The sequence below is a fragment of the Scatophagus argus genome, chromosome 19 (genome assembly GCF_020382885.2).
Source record: "Scatophagus argus isolate fScaArg1 chromosome 19, fScaArg1.pri, whole genome shotgun sequence".
Lineage (NCBI taxonomy): Eukaryota > Metazoa > Chordata > Actinopteri > Scatophagidae > Scatophagus > Scatophagus argus.
Genome location: NC_058511.1, coordinates 3,867,172 through 3,888,879, shown reverse-complemented (window position 1 = coordinate 3,888,879; position 21,708 = coordinate 3,867,172). Strand labels below are relative to the sequence as shown.

Below are 21,708 nucleotides of genomic sequence, written 5' to 3'. Positions count from 1 at the left end.
TCACAAGAAGCATTTCTGTTTCACCTCTTCGTGGAGTTTTGTGGAGCAGGAAAGTCTGCGACCGAACCCAAATCATATTCAGCTAAAAGCATGTTGAAGACTGAAACTGTGTCAGTGTCAGCAAGCCCCACCAGCCTTATGATGGATTAAGTCAGGGTGTAAATGTTCATTATTAATCACGCCGTGGTCCAAATTGGTCTTGAACCAAAAATAACTAGCATAGTCAATACTAAAATCACACCACGCCGCCTGTTGCCTGTTCCCTACAGGCTGATAGTCCTGTAACCTACACATAAATTATTTATGATAAATGTGAGTAGGTAAACCATCAGCTGTAATGTTGCTCCAGACATGCTGTGAAAGTTCATCTGCAGTCAGGTCAGACAGACAGGTAATACATTATTTGTCATTTGACACCCGTACCAAACCTCCTTAATTCCCACCACAGCACCAGTCAGCCATGCTGCCAAGGAAGAGCGTCTGGCTCCATACTGTGGTCCTTCAGTCCCATATTGTCGCCTTCAAGTGCTCCTTGTCAGCTTTTTTGAGTGGAAGCGCTGCATTCAAGTACCCCTGGTCTTAAATTATACCAAACTGCATGCTTTGACTCGAGAGCTTTTCTTTTTTGTGTTGTAGTTCAATCAGAGCAGAATATGCGCCTGTTTTCAGCTGGGGTGTAGGCTGATTGATGTTTTTATCAGTTTACGTTTTTGGAAAATTAAGTATTGAGGACTAGAATAATGTTTTCTGTTGTTAAGTGCAGGGCTAATTGGAGGATGTGTTCAACTAATTTTAACTACCTGGGATAAAATTTGTTTTTTTCTTTAACCTGTGAGTGACAGCGCTTCGTGTATTTTTTTTTATATAACTCACAGAGTACATTTTTTGTGAATCCTGTCAAACTGAGAAACAGCACAAGACAGAATAGAATAAATGAATAGAATAAAACATATAAAGACGAAATAAATAAATTAGACATGGCATCAAATTAAAAGATAATAGATTTTATCATTAAAAATATTATCAATTCCTAATTCTTAGACAAAAAAATTCTAGGTATTCAGTTGGTTTGTCAGCACATCAGGTGCTAACAACAAAATTTCCGTCAGCACATTAAGGCAACATACGTCTCCGGAGGCTGGAGACACGCCCCTGTCTACTGAAGAGGAGACCCCTTCGATGGACATCTCTCGCCTTCTATTGGTCGATTTTCCCGTTGCTCAGGTTCGAACCGCTCCTGATTGGCTGCCCACCGACTATCGGCATTGAAGCATCTGCGGCTAGCGCTGTGCCAGCTGTCCTCGCGCACTCGGCCAGTGCTGGGCAAAGGAGAGACGCTCCTGCTGAGGAGGATCTGGGAATCTGGCATTAAAAGGGTAAGAAGCTAAAAAATATTCTTAAAGAAATCAGCCGTAGGTCTTTTTTTTGCGCTTGACAAGAATGGCAAGAATTAACCGTCAGTGTTGTTTATTACACCGTTAAAATCTTTGTTATAGCTCGTATGACGTTAACGTTCTTGCGTTAATATCCGTCTTTTCCCCTCTTGGTACGTTAACGTTAGCTTAATATCAGAGATTTCCAGACCTTTTGTTTCTCTGTATCTTATTTCAGATTTTCAGCCACAGAACGATGTAATTCTCGGCTTACGTGTGAATGGGAATTAATCAGTGTGAGCCTTTTCTTTGCTGACCTGAATGAAATTGTTTCTTTTTCAAATAAATTCCGAGTAAAATGAGTAGATTGGTCGTATTTTGCAAGCTAGCATTGTGTGCCTTTGGGAGACGAAACATGGGTGAAATATGTGTGTGTGTGTGTGTGTATTTGGCGTGCCATTAGTGCAATAAGGCTTTGTGTGGGGTGCGTGCGTGTGTGTGTGTGTGTGTGTGTGTGTGTGTTGGTCGTTATGTAAGTCTGTTATTCGCTTATAGGTTATTGTCTGTACCGCTAAATATATTGAGTCACAGTGGTGATGATGATGAAGTCTGGAGTCGTCATGCATACAAACGAGCCTGCTGGTGTGTGTGTGTGTGTGTGTGTGTGTGTGTGTGTGTGTGTGTGTGGCTGAAACCTAATGTGAACTGAACAGGTGATTTGGTCTGCTGTTTTACTTCCTTTTCTGTCGAATCCTGTATTGAGGGGTTGTGCATGCAGACTTGCAGCTCTGGTTTTGTGGATCGGTGGGTGTCGAAGCCTTCATCGTTTGGTTTTAGCTTCCTCAAGCTTGTGCTTTGAGGTCCTCAGTGCAGCACAGTGAGTGGAATACATTAAGAAAGCATCCCAATCAGCTGATGTAACCTGTTTGCATACATATGGTATGTTCCATTAGGGTTGCATCTGTTCTGCTGTCTCATATAATTTAGAATAGCTGCATTATCTATCAGTCGGCACAAGTTAAAACAAATATGGATGCACACCACCACCAATTTGCAACGAAGCAGAAGAGAAAGCAACTCCTCACGCCTAAGACATTGCAATTAGAGAATATGCAGGGTTATTTGATATACGGGCAGCACATTGACCCAGTGAGAACGGAGGTTTCTGGATTCGACCTTCTGGCCTTTCTGTGTGGGTTTCCTCCCACAGTCCACAGACATTGCAGGTCAGGCTCCTGTAATGGAGACTCCAGGCTGTCTTTAGGTGAGAGTGGACAGTACAAGAAGGGAATGAGAGGTTTACATAATAGATGGATGCACGCTTATACTTAACCAATCAATTAGTTCCTCTCTTTTGTCTATAGGCTGTCTGTTGCACTGACCACCTTTTTCAAACCACATAGGATATTGAAAGTTATATATTTCAGTCAGTGAGAAATTAGTGGGTTGATCCTGCTGCCATATTTGTTTGGCATCCTGGGATTTTAAGACTGCATGATGTTTGACCATGTCTGAAGGTGTGTCAACAACATTCGTTCTGACAACAAGAACGAGACAGTGAATGGGTCAAATGTCGACTTGTGGTGTTGTACTCTGTGAAAAGTGACTGAAGTAGTTGTATGAAGAATGAAAAAGAGAGGTCATTCACTGCTTGAGGTGAGCCTGTTGGTCGGCCGGTTTCCCAAATTGCAGAAGTTGTCAGACGTAGGCAATTCAGTTCAGATGCTGGACTGGAAGGAGTTTCAGACCATCTTTCATCCACTTTTTGGAGGCACTTTGATGCTGAAGAAAACATTCTCAGGTCATTTAAAATTAAAATGGAGTCATCCTCCAAGGAGCAGGAATGCACCCACTACAAATCTGAATGTCTGAAAAGTTCATATTTGGCCTGCTGGCGCCCAGGAGGAAAGCTGGCCTGAAACAGAGGAGAGTGGAGTGTACGAAGAGAAAAAGAGGCGGATTAATCGAAAGGTGATACACCTGAATGTCTTTCACACAGTTACAACATGATGAGAGTGATGGAGAGACAGAGATGCCCCTAATCCTCTGAGTGATGGCCTAGTTAGTTATGTGACCGCTATTGTTATTGTCTGTTTATCTGTATGTGATTCACTAATGGCTTATTCATCCATGAACCTCCAGTAGCACCCACAGCTCTTCAAACCTCATCCTGCATCTGTGTGTGTGTGTCTGTGTGGGTGTGTGTGTGTGTGTGTGTGTGTGTGTGTGTGTTTAATGGTTATTTTTAACTCCAATTGGTTGTAATGTCTGATGCACGTTTGTTCTGGCTTTTAAAATAGCTCAGCTGTTCACACACACAGTCACACACACACACACAGGCTGACACATGTTCAAGGTAACACACACTCTCTGACTCGTGCATACAGACACACACTGTACACCGTTTGTCCCTGTGGCTCTCACTCTCAGGATCAAGCAGGAGTCGGCAGCTGTCCGTTCCTTCCTTCTCACTTGCAGCACGCATCAACACACACACACACACACACACACACACACACACACACACACACACACACACATCTTTGTACCACACATGTAGCCTGCACTTGCCCAGAAAGAGGACATCTGAGGATGTCAGCAGCTTCTATGTCACATTTCAACTGCAAACATGCAAGCCTTTTCTCTCCAAATAGATTTGGCTTTCCTGCGTTGCAAGCTGAAGGTTTTAGTCTTCATCCTGTTTCTGATTGTGCATCCTCCTCTGCTAAGATTTAGACATCCTTATAATTCTTTACTTTATTAGTGTAGTTTGTTTGTTTGTGATGCAGCAGCTCCTCATTCCTGAAAGACTAGCATGCAGGGTTTTCATTGCAAACCGTGAAATGGCTGCATGTCTGGTATAGTCATGTTGCTATGAAAACGTGTCTGACGTTGTGACGATGTGACTCAGTGAGTCTGGACTAAATCTGCCCGCTGCTTCTTATTTATTATTAATTAACACTCCCGTTAAAAAAAGTGTGTCTGCCTCAAGAGAGGACAGAAGTGAGTGTGTGTCTCTCGTGCAGTTGTAAGCATAGTGTGTGTGTGTGTGTGTGTGTGTGTGTGTGTGCGTTGAAGCAGCTGATCACAGGGTGAGTGAGAAATGCTGTCTGCTGTGGCACTGTCTGTCTGTCTGCATGTTTGTCTGTCTGTCTCTCTCTGGTCATCTTTCATAACTGCTATGACACAGCAGAAAATAAGCACAAACACAGTTTTTGGATGCTTTTAATGAGGCCGTGCAAACACTACTGTCACTATAGTGGACTGACACGCCAAGCTGACCCAGAGAAGTAGCCGACAGACAAAGGTCGACGGTCCACTCCTGGCGTCGCCTCACAAAGCCTCGTGTCGCCTCACGTCACATCGCATCATCGCACCTTGTAACATCTCACGTTGCCTGATGTCCTGTAGCGTCTCCTCGGTTACATCGTGTCACATCACTGCTCAAGTCAGCTCGCATCACTTTGATTTTTTTGTCCCAGTTCTTCAGCAAAAAAAAAAAAAAAAATCTGTTTTGAATCCAAAAAACGAAAAATTGAGTATTTAGTGAAAAGGAACAACACAGCAGATGAAATCACCGATTCACACGGCTGGACAGCCAGTCAGACAGCTCACACCGTGTCTAATGCTGGTTTATCATGATGAATGTGCCACTGATGAGTGCTGATCAGAGCCAACAGTCCCTGACACACCAAAAGTACAGTCGATGTTCGGCCACATACAGTGGACACTGTGACTTTTAAGTCTCCTTTCCTTTGAGCAGCTTGCGGGCTCACTGTGTGCGTTTGTGAGTATGAAAGGTGTCACTGTCTGTCTCCAGAATGTCAATTATATAAGCGGACTTTAATTTCCTTGGACTTTTTTGGTCCTTACAGACACACAGGGCTCTCAGTGTCTGCTGCTGAGGTCTGTTTAGTCAGCGTTCCCGTTCCCACACACACTCAGTCAGCTGTGTGGGTTTGGACGGAGCCGACTGGAAAATAGTGACAACAGCAGCTTCAGCCTTTAAACATCAGCAACAAAGGCCAGGATTTCATGCAGACATGATGCTCTCAGTGTCCACTTTTCTCTGTCTGTCACTCCTTCGAAATTCCTCTTGTAGTGTGGTGAAATTTGTGACGTGACGGCTTTGGGGTGCGAATGAAAGTGTTAGCACAAACACGCACTTTATGAGTGTATCGTCTGAGGCACGTGTCAGTTGTTTTTGCTATAAACGTGTTCTACATAAGTGATAAAGATGAACTTCCATGTAATTTTCTGAAAAAATGGTTAGGAAACATTCTAAGTGTTTTATGTAACCCACAGATTAAGTTGATAGACTTTCTTGCAGGTGAGTGAGTAATTTGGTGGCAGCGGCATCCGTACGTGAATGTTAGCCTACAACCCACAATCCCCTCATTGTATTCATTTTTTTAATGATAAAATCTTGGTTTTAGTGTGCTTGGTGTTTTAGTATGCTGCACCATACCGTGGCATGCAGTTGTTTGTGTGTGTGCATGTGTGTGTCTTTGGAGGCTTTCCACTGAAAGCACTCCAGTTCTCATCTCCTGGGAAACCAATCTTTTATTCTGGCTGTCAGGCCTTTAGGGCACTACTTTCCATACTACTCTGCCATCACCATGTTTACCACGATCACTGTCTTCTCCCTTGTACTCCCCCAGTGGACTCATCTCATTGCCCTCCTTGTTCCGCTTCCTCTCTCTTTTTCTGTCAGCCCTTCTTTTCTGAGCTCAGCTGGAGTTTGACCCGGTGCCAGATGGCTTCTCTTTAGCACTTACAGAATAGGCTTGTGGAAACCAGATATCACAATACTTTATTCTTTTCATTTTTAATGATCGCATGGTCTCAGAAATCGCTCTGAAATTGATCCTTACCCACACTTCTGTATCTAGAGCTTGTCACTCTGCTATCACACCGGAGTAATAGCCATCAATCCAGCAGGTATATGTGCCATATTTTGCTATCTGCTTTATGTGTATGCTGCTTCAAAAGTAAGTTGGCCAACAGGAAAACCAGAACTTCTACTTTAAGATGAGATAAGATAAGAACTTTATTGATCCTGCAGGAGATTGTTATGCCTCATCTGTTCGAGGTATAAATTTGAGGCTGTAGATGTTTTTTTCTCTCCTCATTATTCTGTTCACTGTTCTCTTTCATCTCCTGTCGCTCCATTCGTCTCTGCTCTCTTCCTCTCTCTATTCTCCTCCATCTCTTTGAGTTGATTCTGTGTGACTGGGAGGCTATTGTATCCTGCCATCAAACACATTGCGTACAGCCAGCCATGCAGAATACACACAAACACACAGAGGGATGTTTGTAGACGTTTCAGTTTGTTGATCTCTCGACGCCTGGTAAAGTCTGTGTGGTGAAAATATGCTTTTTGTGTACAGTGTACTTTGAAACATGAAGATATTTAAACAAACACACATCCTACAAATCTATGCATTTACTACGTATGTCACAGTCATTCAAATTTTATTTTATTTGGTGCAGCAATTTGGAGGTGAAGCTGATCATTCTCAGCGCTCCAATTTAAAAACTTTGCTCATCCAAAGTAAAATCTCTCCCAATAAGCAGACGGTGTTGCAAACTGTCTCCCAAACCACAACAGCTTTATTATACAATGTGTAAGACTTTAAAAGATTAAACATCAGGAACCTGCGTAGGCTCCACCGGTCCAATATGAAAAATTCACAAGCACATGAAATGAGTGTAAAATGTGCTGTGCCTAAAACAACCTGAAATTACCATTGCCAGAAGTTACAATTATCTCTCGTAAAAGAGGGGGCTGGGACATGAAATGATCACAAATACTACTGTGGTAGACATGCCTGAAATTAGGTTAATTAGATCTATGTTTTTCAAACAAAAGCCGTGCAAGATCATTAAAATTTACCTTACTGTGTATGTGTAGGAAACACGGCTGTAATCATTATTGTTTGTTATTGTTTAATCTGATGATTTATAAAATTTATAAAATATCATAATTTGGATTTTCTAAAGGACAAGATGGTGTCTGTAACAGTCCAAAGCCCCAAAATGTCCTGTTTGCTATCACATACAGCAAATCCTTGTGTTCTTTTGAGCATATCCAACCTGTCCACTAAAAACAGACGTCATATTTGATTACTTGTCACCAATCTTTAGAAGGGAAATTCCAAAATGGTGTCGATATTGTTACTGTAAAACCAGGGGTTTATTCATAAAGCTGATAAGAGAAGCAGTTATACTTAAAGAAGCCTCTACTTTCCTTCAGTCCATGCAGTACTCTGACAGTCTGTCATATTCCCACAGATACTGTAATAGATTTGTAAATTATAGATCTACTGCTCGCCTCTTAATATTTCATAGACCAAGATGACACATTCAAAGCTTGGAGGAAGATTTCTGTCTCCCAAAACAAAAAGACTGTGTGTAAGTATGTAACTCAGCAGAAAGTAGAAGAAGAGCAGACTGGTGCTTTTGGATGATTGTGAGCATCATACTAATCTGTTTTACAGTGATTAAAGGACAAGGTGATTACGGCTGAGCTAAAAGAAGAGCTAAAACATTTTCCTTCTTTCCCACTCTATCAGGACTGCTTTTCTTTACCTGGCTTGACACAAGGTGATGATTAGATTTCAATTATTCCTGTTTCTCAGTGATGACCGGAACTGTTCCTATTGGCTAAGCAATTGTGGTCTCCTTCTCCTTTCAAAGAAATGCACACTTTTTCAGGCTCAGTCTGTATGAAAGTGTGTAGCATTCCGTTTACTTTGCGGTGCAATGCATTTGTGCACAGAAACATTAGACGGTGTTGGTTTACAGATGGGCTGCCAAACATGCCAGTTGAGTCATGCAGCAGCACTTTCTTGTTTATTTCCCTTTTTGTTTCTCGGCCTGTGATCTACGCCTTTGTGATGTAATGTTGATGTCAAATGTCTTCTCTCTTCCTCTGGCAGGACTGTTGCTGCCGACATGGGGTCGATGCGTATCCTCATCAAGGGAGGGAAGGTGGTCAATGATGACTTTACCCAGGAAGCAGATGTCTACATTGAGAACGGCATCATTCAGCAGGTAGGCTGCGTTTACTTACACATACTGTACAAATGCGTTGTTACTCAGCATCACACAGGAAGCACATGAAAACATAGGCTGCATCCTTTATCTCTCATGACAGATTTCTCTGTTTGTCATGCACACACACACACGCACACGCACACACACACAAGCACACACTTTGATTGACATTCATTGTCCACTTGCATCCTCAGCTGTTGGTGACTCATTTTGCATTAAGAGAGTATGTGGAGAATGAACCACGCCGTGAACTCTGTGGCTCTGCGTGATGATACTGAAGGCTAAAATTAGCTCTCACAGAGCGTTGTCATGGAAATAAGCCTCGGTTTATGTGAAGACGATGCGTTTGACTCAGAAACCTGGAAAGCTCAACTGTGCTCCGATTGAAACAACACGCTGAGCTTGTACACTTTGAAATTCTTGATTCCATAACAACGACAGCATCGATGAGAGGATCGTGTCAGTGTGTGTCGTCCGGCTATCAAGCGAGGGTGGGTCCTAAGTACACTACAATGCGGAGCAGAGCAGAGTGTAATTTCCCTTCCAGCTCGCTGATACTCCTGCCCACTTGCAGAGTGCTGTATGTGTGTGTGTTGTTTGTGCTGTATGGGTTGGTGCTGTCTTTGCTGTTAGCAATTATTATTCAGGCATGTAGGATAAGCTATAGGCTGTTAGCAGCTGAAGTGAGTGACTGTACAGTTAAAAATAAATTCAGACAGATGATGAATAAGGGTGGTATGGTCACCTGATAGTTTAGAGCCGTGTTAGCGGCTCTAAAACTAATGCAAGTGTCAGCAAGCCAACATGCACACAGTGACAAAGCTAACATGCTGATGTTAAGCAGTGACAACGTTTACAATATTCACCATTTTAGTTTAACGTGAACAGCAGAGGCTGATGTGAATGTCATTAGTTGCGCAGGTATTTGGTCATAAATGAAATTTTTTGACCTGGTGGTGGCACTGGATGAAAGTTAAGGGTTGACAAAAGTTGTGAAGATTCATCCTGGCCAGGTGATTAATGGCATTTTGTCCAGTACATACTGAAATGTATTTTGTGGTGTAATGTGCTACATAAAACTTTTGAACCAGAGAAGACAAAGCACATGTTAATAAAGTTATGTGATTTGTGTGCTCTTGTTCTGTGGCAGGTGGGAAAGGAGCTGATGATACCAGGTGGAGCTAAGGTGATTGACGCCTCTGGAAAGCTGGTGTTGCCGGGCGGAATAGACACCAGTGTGCATCTGCAGGAGACTTTCATGAATGCAAGCATTCAGGATGACTTCTACAGTGGAACCAAGGTGCCCACACTCACACACACATGCACACACACACACACACTCACACACACACGCTCAGGATCGTGACTCAGCTCGTCCAGTATGTCAGACACACTCTCTCTCTGTCTTGTCTATATGCAAATCCTCACTTTTAGCTTGTTGTGTTCATCAAAACTAATGACCACACATGTTCTCACGCTGGTCCCGTAGGAAGTAAACCCAGAAACAGCCGTCACAAGTTTCTGGTTGAAAGCAAGGACTTCTCTTTTTACACACTCACACACAGCTGTTCAGTCTTCATTCATGCTGGTTCACTGGGTTTATTAGTTCAGTTCCACCAGCGTGTTTTAGTGTGGATGCTCTGCATGTTTTGCGTTGATCCCTCCTGGGACTCAGAGCCGAGGGGATGATTTAAAAATTAGGAGATTTAGAAATTCAAAAGAGGGAGTGTAAGGGTTGCCTGCAGCGTTAATTGTTGGAGGACGTTGTGAACTGTTTTTGTTCTTGTTTCCTGACGGATTTTTATCACTGGGGGTCATGGGTGCACAAAGGCGTGGCAGTCGTTCAGATTTGTAAGGTAGTGAGATAGTAAAATAAGGTAATTTTTTTCTCTGCAAGTTAAACCTGTGTGTGTATGTTTGAGTATTATAGAAGATCTATAATTATGTATAGTTATTATTACTATTATCACGTATCAAGTTGAATTGTCAAGTTGGCTTTTTGTTGTTGAAGTTTATTTTTTATATTACAGTCTCTAATATTGAAAATTTTGATGCTAAGTAGTTAGATAAACATGGTTACACACAGTATGTATGTGTTTGTGTATGAACTGACACCTAAGTGCGAGGGTGTATTAATATACATGTGCACAGTATGCGGCCTTCCATGCAGTCAGAACAGAACCATTGAATGCTTGGGGAAGCATTTCTAGTGTTCTTCTTCAAAAACACTTCCAGTATGGAAGACTTAACGACAAACGATATTAACTGCAGTGACTTTGCGGCGCTGGATGTCAGTGAAATGAAGTCTGAGTCTAGTAGAATTTCAGCTGAAGTGGGGTGAGGGGAATCTAGCGGGGACTGAATCGTCCTTATGGCAGCTTTACCCCAGCAACCCCCCCATCGGCCGAACGCCACATCGCTGACCTCGCTGCTATAGCAACTAACCCCATGCTTTCAGTGTGTGAATCAGAGGGAGAAAATGTGTGTGTGCTCGCACATGACCACGACCACTGAGATGGCGGTTCATGTCCAATTGTAATTGTGAACCCCAAAAACTATTTCCCTCCTCATCCTCTTCCCCTCCCTCCCATCTTTTTGTAACAGTCTGCTCACTCTCATGCTTTTCTTCCATCCTCCCCTCCCTTCTGTTTCCTCTGCTTCACCCCCTTCTGTCTCACCCACTTCTCCCCTCTGGTTCAGGCTCACACTGACTTGCAGCAGGAGGGCGATTTATATAAGAAGCTCGACTGTTAGAAATTTGAAAGAAAGGACATGCAGTTTAGATAAAGACCTGTTTACACATCTGGAATTGCAGGTATACTTAATGCTAACAAATCAAATATACTCACCAAGAATCATTCATCATTTAAACCATTTAAACTCCAAAATACACAATTCAAATACTCACGTGCGATATTATCAGACCGGCTCTGTGTCTCTCTGAGCAGACACTGCAGACATCTTTTCAATTTCTGTGCAGGCAGGAGAGGCAGAGGGAGACGAGGAGGGGGAGGAGGGTGAGGAGGGGGATGAAAGAAGGTGAGGCGTTCAGCTGTGGTGTGAGCTGTGAGAGGTGCTGATAGCGGCTGATCACAGAGCTGCACTGGTAATCTGTCTGACACTGATAGCCTCTCCCAGACTCCAACATGCAGAGATCCTCTCATCCTCTCAGATCAGTCATGTCTCACTCTCGCGCTTTCTCCCCCTCTCTCACCCGCTCTCGTGCATGCAGTAAATGTAGCTTTTTTTCCCCATCCAATTTCTGTGCACATTGGTTAAAATAAATAACTAATTTCACTGCGTTATGTGGAAACTCAGCCTGCATCTAATTATTATTTCCTTGTACAATTAATCTCTTGCTTATTTTTGCAAATAATCATTACTATAAAATGTCCAAAATATTGTGATGTCTCTGCTTCAGATTGGACATTTTGTTCAACTACAGTGATAGAAATCGGAGAGTTTAGTGTTTTTGGGCTTGGTAAATTATGATTGGTCATAAAGATTGTTATTGAGTAGTTTTTTGTCCACATCACACCACACTGATGTTTTGTGTGCACTTGATATTCTGTAGCCAAAACCAACACATACTGACAGATGCACATTTCTACCCTCTCACTCCATCTTGTCTGTCTGCTTTACTTTCTTGTTAGGGGATTATCTTCACAGCAGGGGTTAGGACTCTTTAATTGTGTGGGGAGGGATTCATGTTTAAACACTGTTTGGGGTTTATATGTCACCATCCACTTTAAACGTGCTGTCAAGAGTCAGTAATACGTTTAATGAACCTGAGGGGGGCTTGACAAAAGAGCTGTTAGATTAAAACCTTTATAGATGATCTGATGATGCAGTGTGTTATATCAGGGTAAATACACAGTCTGTGCAATGATGCAATGATGGATTTGGATGAAAAGGTTAACGAAGTGAACTGATGTAGAAAACGTGTAAAAAGTGCCTGGTTGGGCTGGTTTTCGCACTGTGTTGGATGAGGGGTTTCGTCAGCAACAGCACAGACTGATTGTGTCTTACGAAAAATAACTGCCTGTCATGAATGATTTGGTACTTCTTAGGCCTCTTTAGCAGATTTGCAATTTGGAAGAGTCTAAAATTAGATGTTTATTTGATGTTTATTTGGTGACTGGAGTTGTAAATGCAGCCTAAAAAGAGGAAACGGTGCGGGATGAAAGGCAGTTCGTCCTGCAGACAGAGAAAAGTCTGTGCAACCCTCACGCTGATGAAAATGTACAATTATAAAGTTCAGTACACCATAAACGTGCGCATGGCTTTCGCTCTTGAGCGCTTTCGTTACGTTTTTTCTCCTTTCCTGCTTGCACATGCCCTCGTTTTTGAGAAGTGTACAGGCAGTAAATTTTAATTAAGGGCCATGCAGGCAGACAGTGTAAATCCAACAATCCCCAGCTGTGTCCATGCCTGCTGACACACACACACACACACACACACACACACACACTGACAGTGATCAGTGACACTACACTCTTCATGCACACGCGCATGCAGGGACGTTAGATGCTGACGCTGCAGATGAGTCGGATTGGTTGCTATGGTGACGGGAAGCCTGGTGGCTCGTTGGCTGGCGGAGTTGTCACTCAGATGCAGATGATCCCGCCCCTGTCTGCAGCACATCTGGAGTCTGGTGGAATGACTCCATGCTGATACATAAATTAGTTCTTTTCATATTTAATAAGGATTGTTGAATGAATTGAGAATGAATGTTATCTGGGTAGTAAGCACCTATTTAAGTGACCTGAAAATGAACTGAAGAAAGTCTGCGTGGTGCAGGGACAGGCCGTGTTACATGTTTTTATCTCTCTGTTGATATCCTGTATCATAAATGATTATTGCAATATGCATACAATATCCACAGACTCTTGTTAAGGATATTAAGTGGGTGACTGTCGGTGCAATTTTGGATGCAGAGAGGAGGAGGAGGAGGAGGAGGAGGAAGGTGGGGACGTACGACAGGCACGGCTGAGCAGTATCTGTTGTCATGGCTACACGAAAGTGCATGTACCATTCAGTCGACGGAGACAAAGTCGATGCAGACCGCTTCCTTCACTTCATCAGTCATCTTTCTCCTCCATCTTTCCACTCATTCTCCTCCGTTACTTGATCTGCTTTCGTCTTTTCTTCGCCAGTCATTTCCTCTCGCATCCTCTTCTTCTCCTTTTCATATTTCCTGTTCTTGGGGTTGTTGTGAAAAACAGGCATCAGATTAAGAAAAATTAGAACTGCTTTTGATTTTTTCCAAAAGAAGTTCTTGCACTTCTGAAGTGCTCTTTCCTAATGTTTTCTTAAAATAACCCCAATCTCTAATTTTGTAAGATTGCGTATAACTGAAATCTATAGAGGTTTCCATTGAAGGAGTGGATCAACATCTAAATGTAGCAAAATGAAATGCTTCTTCTCTTAGTTTTTCAGTTATGTCAGGCATTGAAGCTAGAATTAACTTTATTTAAGAACAAGCTTATTTCATCCGTATCAATTGTTTTGATTAGGAAACAATTTTCTGGGTCATAGAAAAGGCTAGATTTTTTTTACACCCATTGTAACTTTTCAACGGGATTTAACTCAATCTCAGATGTTTTGTTTGTGAGGAGCCAAGCTGGTCTTTGTGCATCAGTCTTTATACAACTCGTAACTAATAGACCTCATGATGATAAGACAACAGCTCATAAGGAAGGACTATCGCTCATTGTTTCAGGACAAACAGAGTCTGTGTGCTTCACAGCGGCATCATTGTTCTCGGCCCTAATCAGTCTCTCTTTTCTCTCCCCTGCCTCCTTCCATCCTCCCTAACTCACCTCTCCTCACCCCCGTAACCTTTCCCCAGGCGGCTCTGATGGGGGGAACCACCATGGTGATAGCTCTGGTCCTGCCTGAACAACACTGCTCCCTGCTGGACGCTTATGAGAACTGCCGAGCTCTGGCCGACGCCAAGGCGTGCTGCGACTACGCTCTGCATGTCGGGGTGACTTGGTGGGGACCAAAGGTGAGACCCAGAGAGGAGTCAACATGTAAGATGTGTAATCAGCTTTTTCAACAAATATCATTCTTTGTCATTTTGCTCCTCAAGCTTTTTATCTGTTGTTCTGAATGAACAGTAAAGCAGCCAAATCATTTTCATTTATGGGTTAAATGTGTAACGACCTAGATTAAAGCTTACACGAACTAGGTTAACACACATGCTCACTGGTCACATTAGGTTGATTTTATGAGTCAACATGCCTCGTTCAGCCTTTGGCTTTAATGTCTGTGCCGTATCATCTGCTGACTTTGTGCATGTGCCACATTTTATTATATGTAGTCTCATCTAGCTGTTGTGAAAATGTGATGAAATGGCAAATAGGGCTGCAGATAAATATGATTGCCATGAAAAACACCCTGACAGCCATAATATTTCTGTTACTTTAGTATTGTTACTGCAGCTGTGGAAGCGTCTGTACATGAAACCTGCATTGTCATTTTCAGAGAAGAGTTTTTTTAACAAGACTTTCAACAAACAAAAACGTGAAATTTTCACCCGAAGCTGATTTAGTTGGTAGCTTTGATTCTGTGCGTCCTTCCTGATGACAGTGTGGTTCACGTGTGCTGCATCGAGTCGGCTTCAGTGTCTAATGGCCTTTTAAATGAGCGATGAGGCTGCATTTGTAATGCTTCTTTCATGTAGACAAAGTCACAAAGTGCTCTCCTTCATTTAAATTTTGATGAGTCCTTTACCTACAGTTTAGTTTGAATATTTGCTCAGCTAAACGCCGTATAGTTTCTGTTTACTGAATTCTGATTGAATTTCATGGATTTTTATGTGTGGTGAGTGTCTCTGTGGGATTGTGATATTCACTAATGTGAATGCAATGTGATCTCATTCTGGCTGCTCTCCAAGCTCATTTCACGCCCCATATAGCACACACACACACACACACACACACACACACAGTTTCTCTTTTTCTCTTTACCTTCATTCACCCTGGCTTATGCTTTTCACTGTCTGCCTTTGTCAATGCGATCCAAAACTTTCACAGTCCTCAAAAGCGACCCTTGACCCCTGACCTTTGTCCCGTGATCAGGTGCATAACGAGATGGAGACCCTGGTGAGGGAGCATGGGGTGAACTCCTTCCAGATGTTCATGGCCTACAAAGACATGATGATGCTGAGGGACTCTGAGCTCTACCAGGCGCTGCAGACCTGTAAGGACATCGGGGCCATCGCACGCGTCCACGCCGAGAACGGAGAGCTGGTGGCAGAGGTGCGTGTCCCGCACATGCTCGAATAACCACAGACGTTTTCGCTTCCTCCATGTTTTCCTTTTAACAGCAGTATGTTGTTACAGAACAGATACTGTAACAGTGTGCTTGACATTAGTCGTTTTGGACTCCTGAGTAGAAACATTTTAGATGCTGTGAACATCTGTGTGTGTGTGTTTTATTTTAAATACTGACAAAACAGTTACAAAGTTGAGCTTTTTTTGAAGTGTATGTTTGTGTTGTTAGAGTGCCAAAGAGGCTCTGGATTTGGGCATCAGTGGACCGGAGGGTATTGAGATCAGTCGACCAGAGGAGGTAAATTTAAAGCGGAGGTTTATTTCATGTCACTCAGTGATTTTATGTTATTAATCCCTGCAAGTTATGTGAATCAAAAACATTTTAGATTTTTTATTTTTTACTATTTGCGTTTTTTTATATTATATATATCATTTGATTGTTTTTTTTTCAGTTATTCAGTTATTTCCCTTTTTGTGTCTTGAGTATAGTAAAACATAAATTTATGGGTGTTAAGGTTACTGTTTTCTTTGAATAGAAGTTATATTTAAATGTCTGTTGCTCACTTCTTAAACTTCTCATCTTGTGATTCTGCCTCTGTCTCACTGGATGCAGCTGGAGTCTGAGGCCACTCACAGAGCTATCACCATCGCCAACAGGGTAAGCAGACACAAAACCAGAGCTTTAATATCCTGTCTGCGTGCAGGTGTCTGTACTGACCAATAAATGAATGCACTTGTGACTGCAGGCTCGCTGCCCAATATACCTGGTGAATGTGTCCAGCATGTCTGCTGGAGATATGATTGCTGCTGCTAAGATGCAAGGCGAGTTGCAAATAAAAACACTAGCTAACTAAGATTTTGACGGTGGTGATGATATCCTCTTGTAATCCACCACTGTCCTCTTCTGATCTGTCCATGCAGGTAAGGTGGTCCATGCAGAGACCACAGTCGCTCACGCGGTGCTGAATGGGATGCAGTACTATCACCAGGACTGGGCTCACGCTGCCGCCCACGTCGTGGTCCCTCCACTCCGCCTCGACCCCAACACACCCGGCTACCTCATGGGCCTGCTGGGCAAGTATGTGCTCATTACAGACATGCAGACATCAACTATATATCATACTGGAGGTCGATAATTAGCCATAATTTAGATTTGTATTGCTGGTTAAAAGAATAAACAGTCAACTAAGGTATCCTCTGGTTCCAGTGACACTCTGAGTGTCGTGGCATCAGAGCACCGTCCGTTTAGCACCAAGCAGAGAGCTTTGGGCAAGGAGGACTTCACAAAGATCCCTCATGGAGTGGCTGGAGTCCAGGACAGGATGAGTGTCATCTGGGAGAGGGGAGTGGTACGTCCACCCACACACACACCCACACACACACACAAACCTGCTTGCAAGTCTGTGTGTGTCATTTAGCACAGTACGGAGGAGGGACCATGTCCATCACTAGTCCAGTTTGTTGCGGAGGAGAAAGTTCGGCTGCAACTGCTTTTACAGTATGGCTCAGTATAGATCATTTTGGCTTTGGAAAGTCTTGATTTTATGAAGAAACAACAGCCACTGTATGACTATGGACATCTTCAGCTTTGTATTTAGTGCTTAATTTTTTTGTGCTACCAATGTATCCATGTCTGTGTATCCATGTCAGTTTATTTGTATTAGTGCCGGCTTATATTTACTACTTTACTCCACTATAACCTTAAAGAATAAACTGTAAACATGAGTGCCACCTGAACAAACAAGTCAAGCCCCACAGAATTGTTCTTTAAAGTGTCCTCTGACATGTTATAAACATCACAGATTAATGATACACTTTGTAGCAGTGTTAGAATGTTGTAGTTGTATTTTCCTTTACATTTTTAATGAGCTGGTATTTGCAGGTTACAGGAAAAATGGACGAGAATCGTTTTGTGGCAGTGACGAGCTCTAATGCTGCAAAGATCTACAACCTGTACCCACGCAAGGGTCGTATCATCCCCGGGGCTGACGCTGATGTGGTGGTCTGGGACCCAGATGCAACGAGGCAGGCATATTGACAAAACAAAGACATGTTGCTTTATTTAGTGTGGGGCAAACACGCCGTTATTAACCGGCTGTTCCCTCTGCAGGACAATCTCTGTGAGCACTCAGGCGCAGGGCGGAGACTTCAACCTGTACGAGGGGATGCGCTGCCACGGCGTTCCCCTGGTCACCATCAGCCGAGGACGTTTGGTGTGCGAGAACAGCGTGTTCATGTGCGCCGAGGGCTCTGGAAAGTTCTACCCACAGCGGACCTTCCCTGACTACCTCTACAAGAAGATGGTCCAGAGAGAAAAGGTGTGCTCACGTTCATTCTTTCACATCTGTGCTTCCAAATTATGTTACTGAAAGTTTCTCAAAAAGTAGTCGTGTCATCACACCAGAGCTCTGCTGGGTCAGCTGACTTTGCACTTCTGCGAACACATCCATCACACTGTGTCTAACAGCACTGATTTGACAGTCTGTATAAAGGATTTAATGCCCCTGCTGTCTCAGTACTCTGACATGTTTTTCTGCCGCTGCTGTTTGCTAAAACCTCCTCCCGCCAGCCTCTGCAGGGTTTGGTTCTGGTCTGTTTTAGATGTACCAGATGGTTCATACTGCTAACTTATGGGAATTACTTCCCTGTGCTTTCTGTTTCTGAACTTTATGTGTGTGTTGGGTACAAAGTCAAGTCATTTATTCATCCCAGAATTTCCATGTTTGTATTCCTATAGCTTATTATCATTGTTACATTTAATATTCGCAGTGCTGTCATTTTCTGGCTGTGTTTGATCTAAACCTGGAGGGTATTTTACAACAGAAATGGGTGCACAGAGTCTGTAAAAGGTTTAGTCTGCTGTTGAGATTGTCAGGTCAAATACATCATCTGTTCGTTCAGCTTATGATAAGAGTGTTATTGACAGGACTATTATTATTGTATCTATTACTTAATACTCCCTCTAGCCAAGGACGCCAGATGATAAAGTTTGCGCTCATGTTCCCAAAAGTTAATCAGTAGTGAAGAAGCTGTTTTAGCTCAGCTTTTGATGATGACTGTTCATTCCACACTTGGTGTTTGTTCTGTATTTATTCTTTACTTTTCACCTCTTCCCTCTCTGTTTCAGGCTCAGGCTTATAAAGGGGTCGTCAGGGATCCCTACTCCGGTGATGTGGCCAAGGTGGCAAACGCCATGAAGAAGGAGCTCGGTTTGGGCCCCATAGACGGAGAGACGCCCAGCAAAAGTTTCCAAGGTACTCGCATGCACCAGGGAGTCCGGGACCTCCATGAGTCCTCCTTCAGCCTCTCAGGTATGCTGGATGTGACTAATAACATTGTAGTTGTTTAATAAAACCCTAATAAAACCCTTTGTTGATTGTTATGTGCTCAAACTAAAGGAAGATTATGTGTTTTTCCCTCAGGCTCTCAGGTTGACGACCACATCCCGAAGAGGTCCTCGGCTCGGATCCTGGCCCCCCCTGGTGGTCGCTCCAGTGGTATCTGGTAATCACTGGTGCTGGAGCTTCACCCGTCCAACCCTCCTTGTTTTGTATAAATCTGAGCAACCAGGAAAACTGCACTGATTTTCAACCACAGGACTAAACTTAAGAAGGGAAAATAAATTCAAGCGCGTGTCTGTGATTTGTGAAGATCCAACTGATGATCAATGATCCGTCAAAGTGACTTACAAATCTAATTTATGTCTCAATTAGAGTGACTGACTTGATTAATCACACCAGAGTGAAGGGCTACCTGTGAATTTAAAATGTTTTGCCGAATTGAAGCTGATCATGCTAACGCCGATAAAGCCTGCTCATTTTCACCCTGCTCGTATCCCGTGCAAACTAATCAAACTGTGAAAAATCAAAATCAGTACAGTTTTTGATGGTTTCAAATGAATTGATGTCGACTGAATTATTTAAAAATAGGATTCAGTGAAATATCTATTATAACCCTGTCACACACACACACAAACATACAGTACACTGTAGACACCATAGCTTTAGACTCATTTGAAGATGTGTGTGGATTCTGTTTGTGTTTTAACGCCCACTGTGCTCGCCTTCCTGCCGCATTGTGGGCTCCTCTAACGGGTTTTATTTCCAATGGATGAACTGTGCTGTGTGGTGGTGAAATCCAACTGCTTCGAACACTGTGTGATCTCACAGCTGCACTCTCTACACAGAGTCAGACTCGATCTTATCCATCCTTAGATTTCCACTGTCTCTGACTGAAACAACACTCACATATCCCAGAAACATCCCTGCTTCACCTGCGATGTAGCAGGCTCTATAGACTGAGTTACAGAAGCATACTAGTCTGTGGGCTGACCGGGGACTATGACTGTGGTCCCAGTGCTGAACCCACAACAGCTAAATGTAGGCGCTTCTGTCATGAAAATGTGGTGTCAAAGTGCTAGAAGACTGAAGAGAGAAGTCAGATCAGTTTTTTAAAGGCAGGAGGAAGAGATCGTGATTTAATGATCACTTAAGGAATAACAAAATGGAAACGCTTTCTGTGACTTTGCTACTGACAATACGGAACATTAGAATAATGCTTGATGTAATTTATATCAATAAAGGTGAATGCAGTGCCTTCTCATTCACTGGAGAGAGCAGAAGCTGTTGGAGCTGCTAAATTGTTGTGTGGGAGTTGCTCATAGGCATTTAATTCAATTCAAATTAGCATAAACAAGCTCATTTACATAAAGAAAAAATGATATATCATCAATAGCAGCTCAATAAAATGTTAAACTGTCTTTCAGCTCATTATTATGGTTTTACTGCCCACAACTTTGGTGTTTTGGTTCACTCTCTGTGCTTTCAACAGCCCCGTTTCCAGCAATAAAGCTCACACAATAAATGATAAACACCCATTGTACTCTGCCCTTCTGCCCCGGCAGACAACACGAGCAGCTGGCTCATGAAACATATTAGCTAAAGAGCCAGGATTTGACAGTGAATATGCTGTATGAGAGTGCGGCAACACCACTTTAACAAGTAGCACATTTGATGAGGACCAAAGTGTGCACACAGGGCCCAGAAAGAAACTGAAAGCAATTATATCGTGTTGCTCAATTTCAGTAGCATCTCACAGGCTGCATTTTGAAAGCAAATTTCCTATTGGAGAATAAAATGGGATTGCTATGAGAGAAGTGTGTCTCCACAGAGCAGGAAGATTGAGCTGCACAGGCTGATGAAAACCACTGACCCACTCGACTTCCTGATGACGTCTCAATCCTGCCTAGCAGTATTATATTTATACATCATCCCGTTTTCTTGTCTGTGAACTATATATTTAGGATGTCTGCTTTGTATTTTTTTTTCGTTGAAAGAATAAATGTGCCAATGTGAATCACTCGTGCCACACCCACTCCATGCATGAAGAGCACCACATGAAGACGAAGGAGTGAAATATTATCTCCTGAACGCCACAGGTTCACAACAACTGGTGCTGATTTTTTTACAATTACCTACAATGGCGTTATTTTATTGTTGATGGTTTTGTCTTGAAGGCACTGTGACTGGTCAGTGGCTGTGTGTGTGTTTGTAGATTCTTGTCGTGTTGGACAGTGAACCTATTGAATCTGTATGTTGCTGCTTGTTTCTTACCACAAAAGTAACGGCAAAAGAATAAAGTGAGAAAAATAACCTCTTCATTGTTTCCATGTGTATGTATCAGATGTTTCTAAAATCCCCACATATTACAATTTAGCAAATGATTAACACTTTCAATATCAACTAACAGAAGCAATAAGAAAAGACACATTAACGTATAAAACTCCACGGTGAAAATGAGGATGCAGCTGAAACATATTAGTGTGTGCATTTTAGCCAAGATCCTATTCAAGTCCACCCAGAATGCATTCATGACATTTCTTTGAGCTATAGAGCTATTGACGACATGAAAGCTGGTAATACACCTGCTCACGATGGGCTCCCAATAGACTTTCCAAATCTAAACTACTGAAACCACTTTTAGAAATGTATTTAGAA

General features: G+C 42.7%; 1 protein-coding gene across 1 annotated transcript; it reads left to right on the top strand.

The window, feature by feature from the left end:
* Positions 1-1,117: 1,117 nt before the first annotated feature.
* On the top strand, positions 1,118-21,363 carry LOC124050896 (dihydropyrimidinase-related protein 5-like). The gene is made up of 14 exons (XM_046373860.1): positions 1,118-1,376; positions 8,315-8,429; positions 9,583-9,732; positions 14,284-14,442; positions 15,518-15,697; positions 15,942-16,010; positions 16,326-16,370; positions 16,459-16,534; positions 16,634-16,790; positions 16,920-17,061; positions 17,595-17,737; positions 17,823-18,030; positions 18,840-19,023; positions 19,135-21,363. The coding sequence occupies exons 2-14, from the start codon at positions 8,331-8,333 to the stop codon at positions 19,218-19,220; spliced, it is 1,698 nt and encodes a 565-aa protein (XP_046229816.1). The 5' UTR covers positions 1,118-1,376; positions 8,315-8,330; the 3' UTR covers positions 19,221-21,363.
* Positions 21,364-21,708: the final 345 nt, after the last annotated feature.

Coding starts and splice junctions, on each gene's coding strand:
- LOC124050896 (XM_046373860.1), top strand. CDS start 8,331: ATGGGGTCGATGCGTATCCTCATCAAGGGAGGGAAGGTGGTCAATGAT. Junction 8,430..9,582: donor AGAACGGCATCATTCAGCAG/GTAGGCTGCGTT, acceptor GTTCTGTGGCAG/GTGGGAAAGGAGCTGATGAT. Junction 16,011..16,325: donor AGATCAGTCGACCAGAGGAG/GTAAATTTAAAG, acceptor CACTGGATGCAG/CTGGAGTCTGAGGCCACTCA.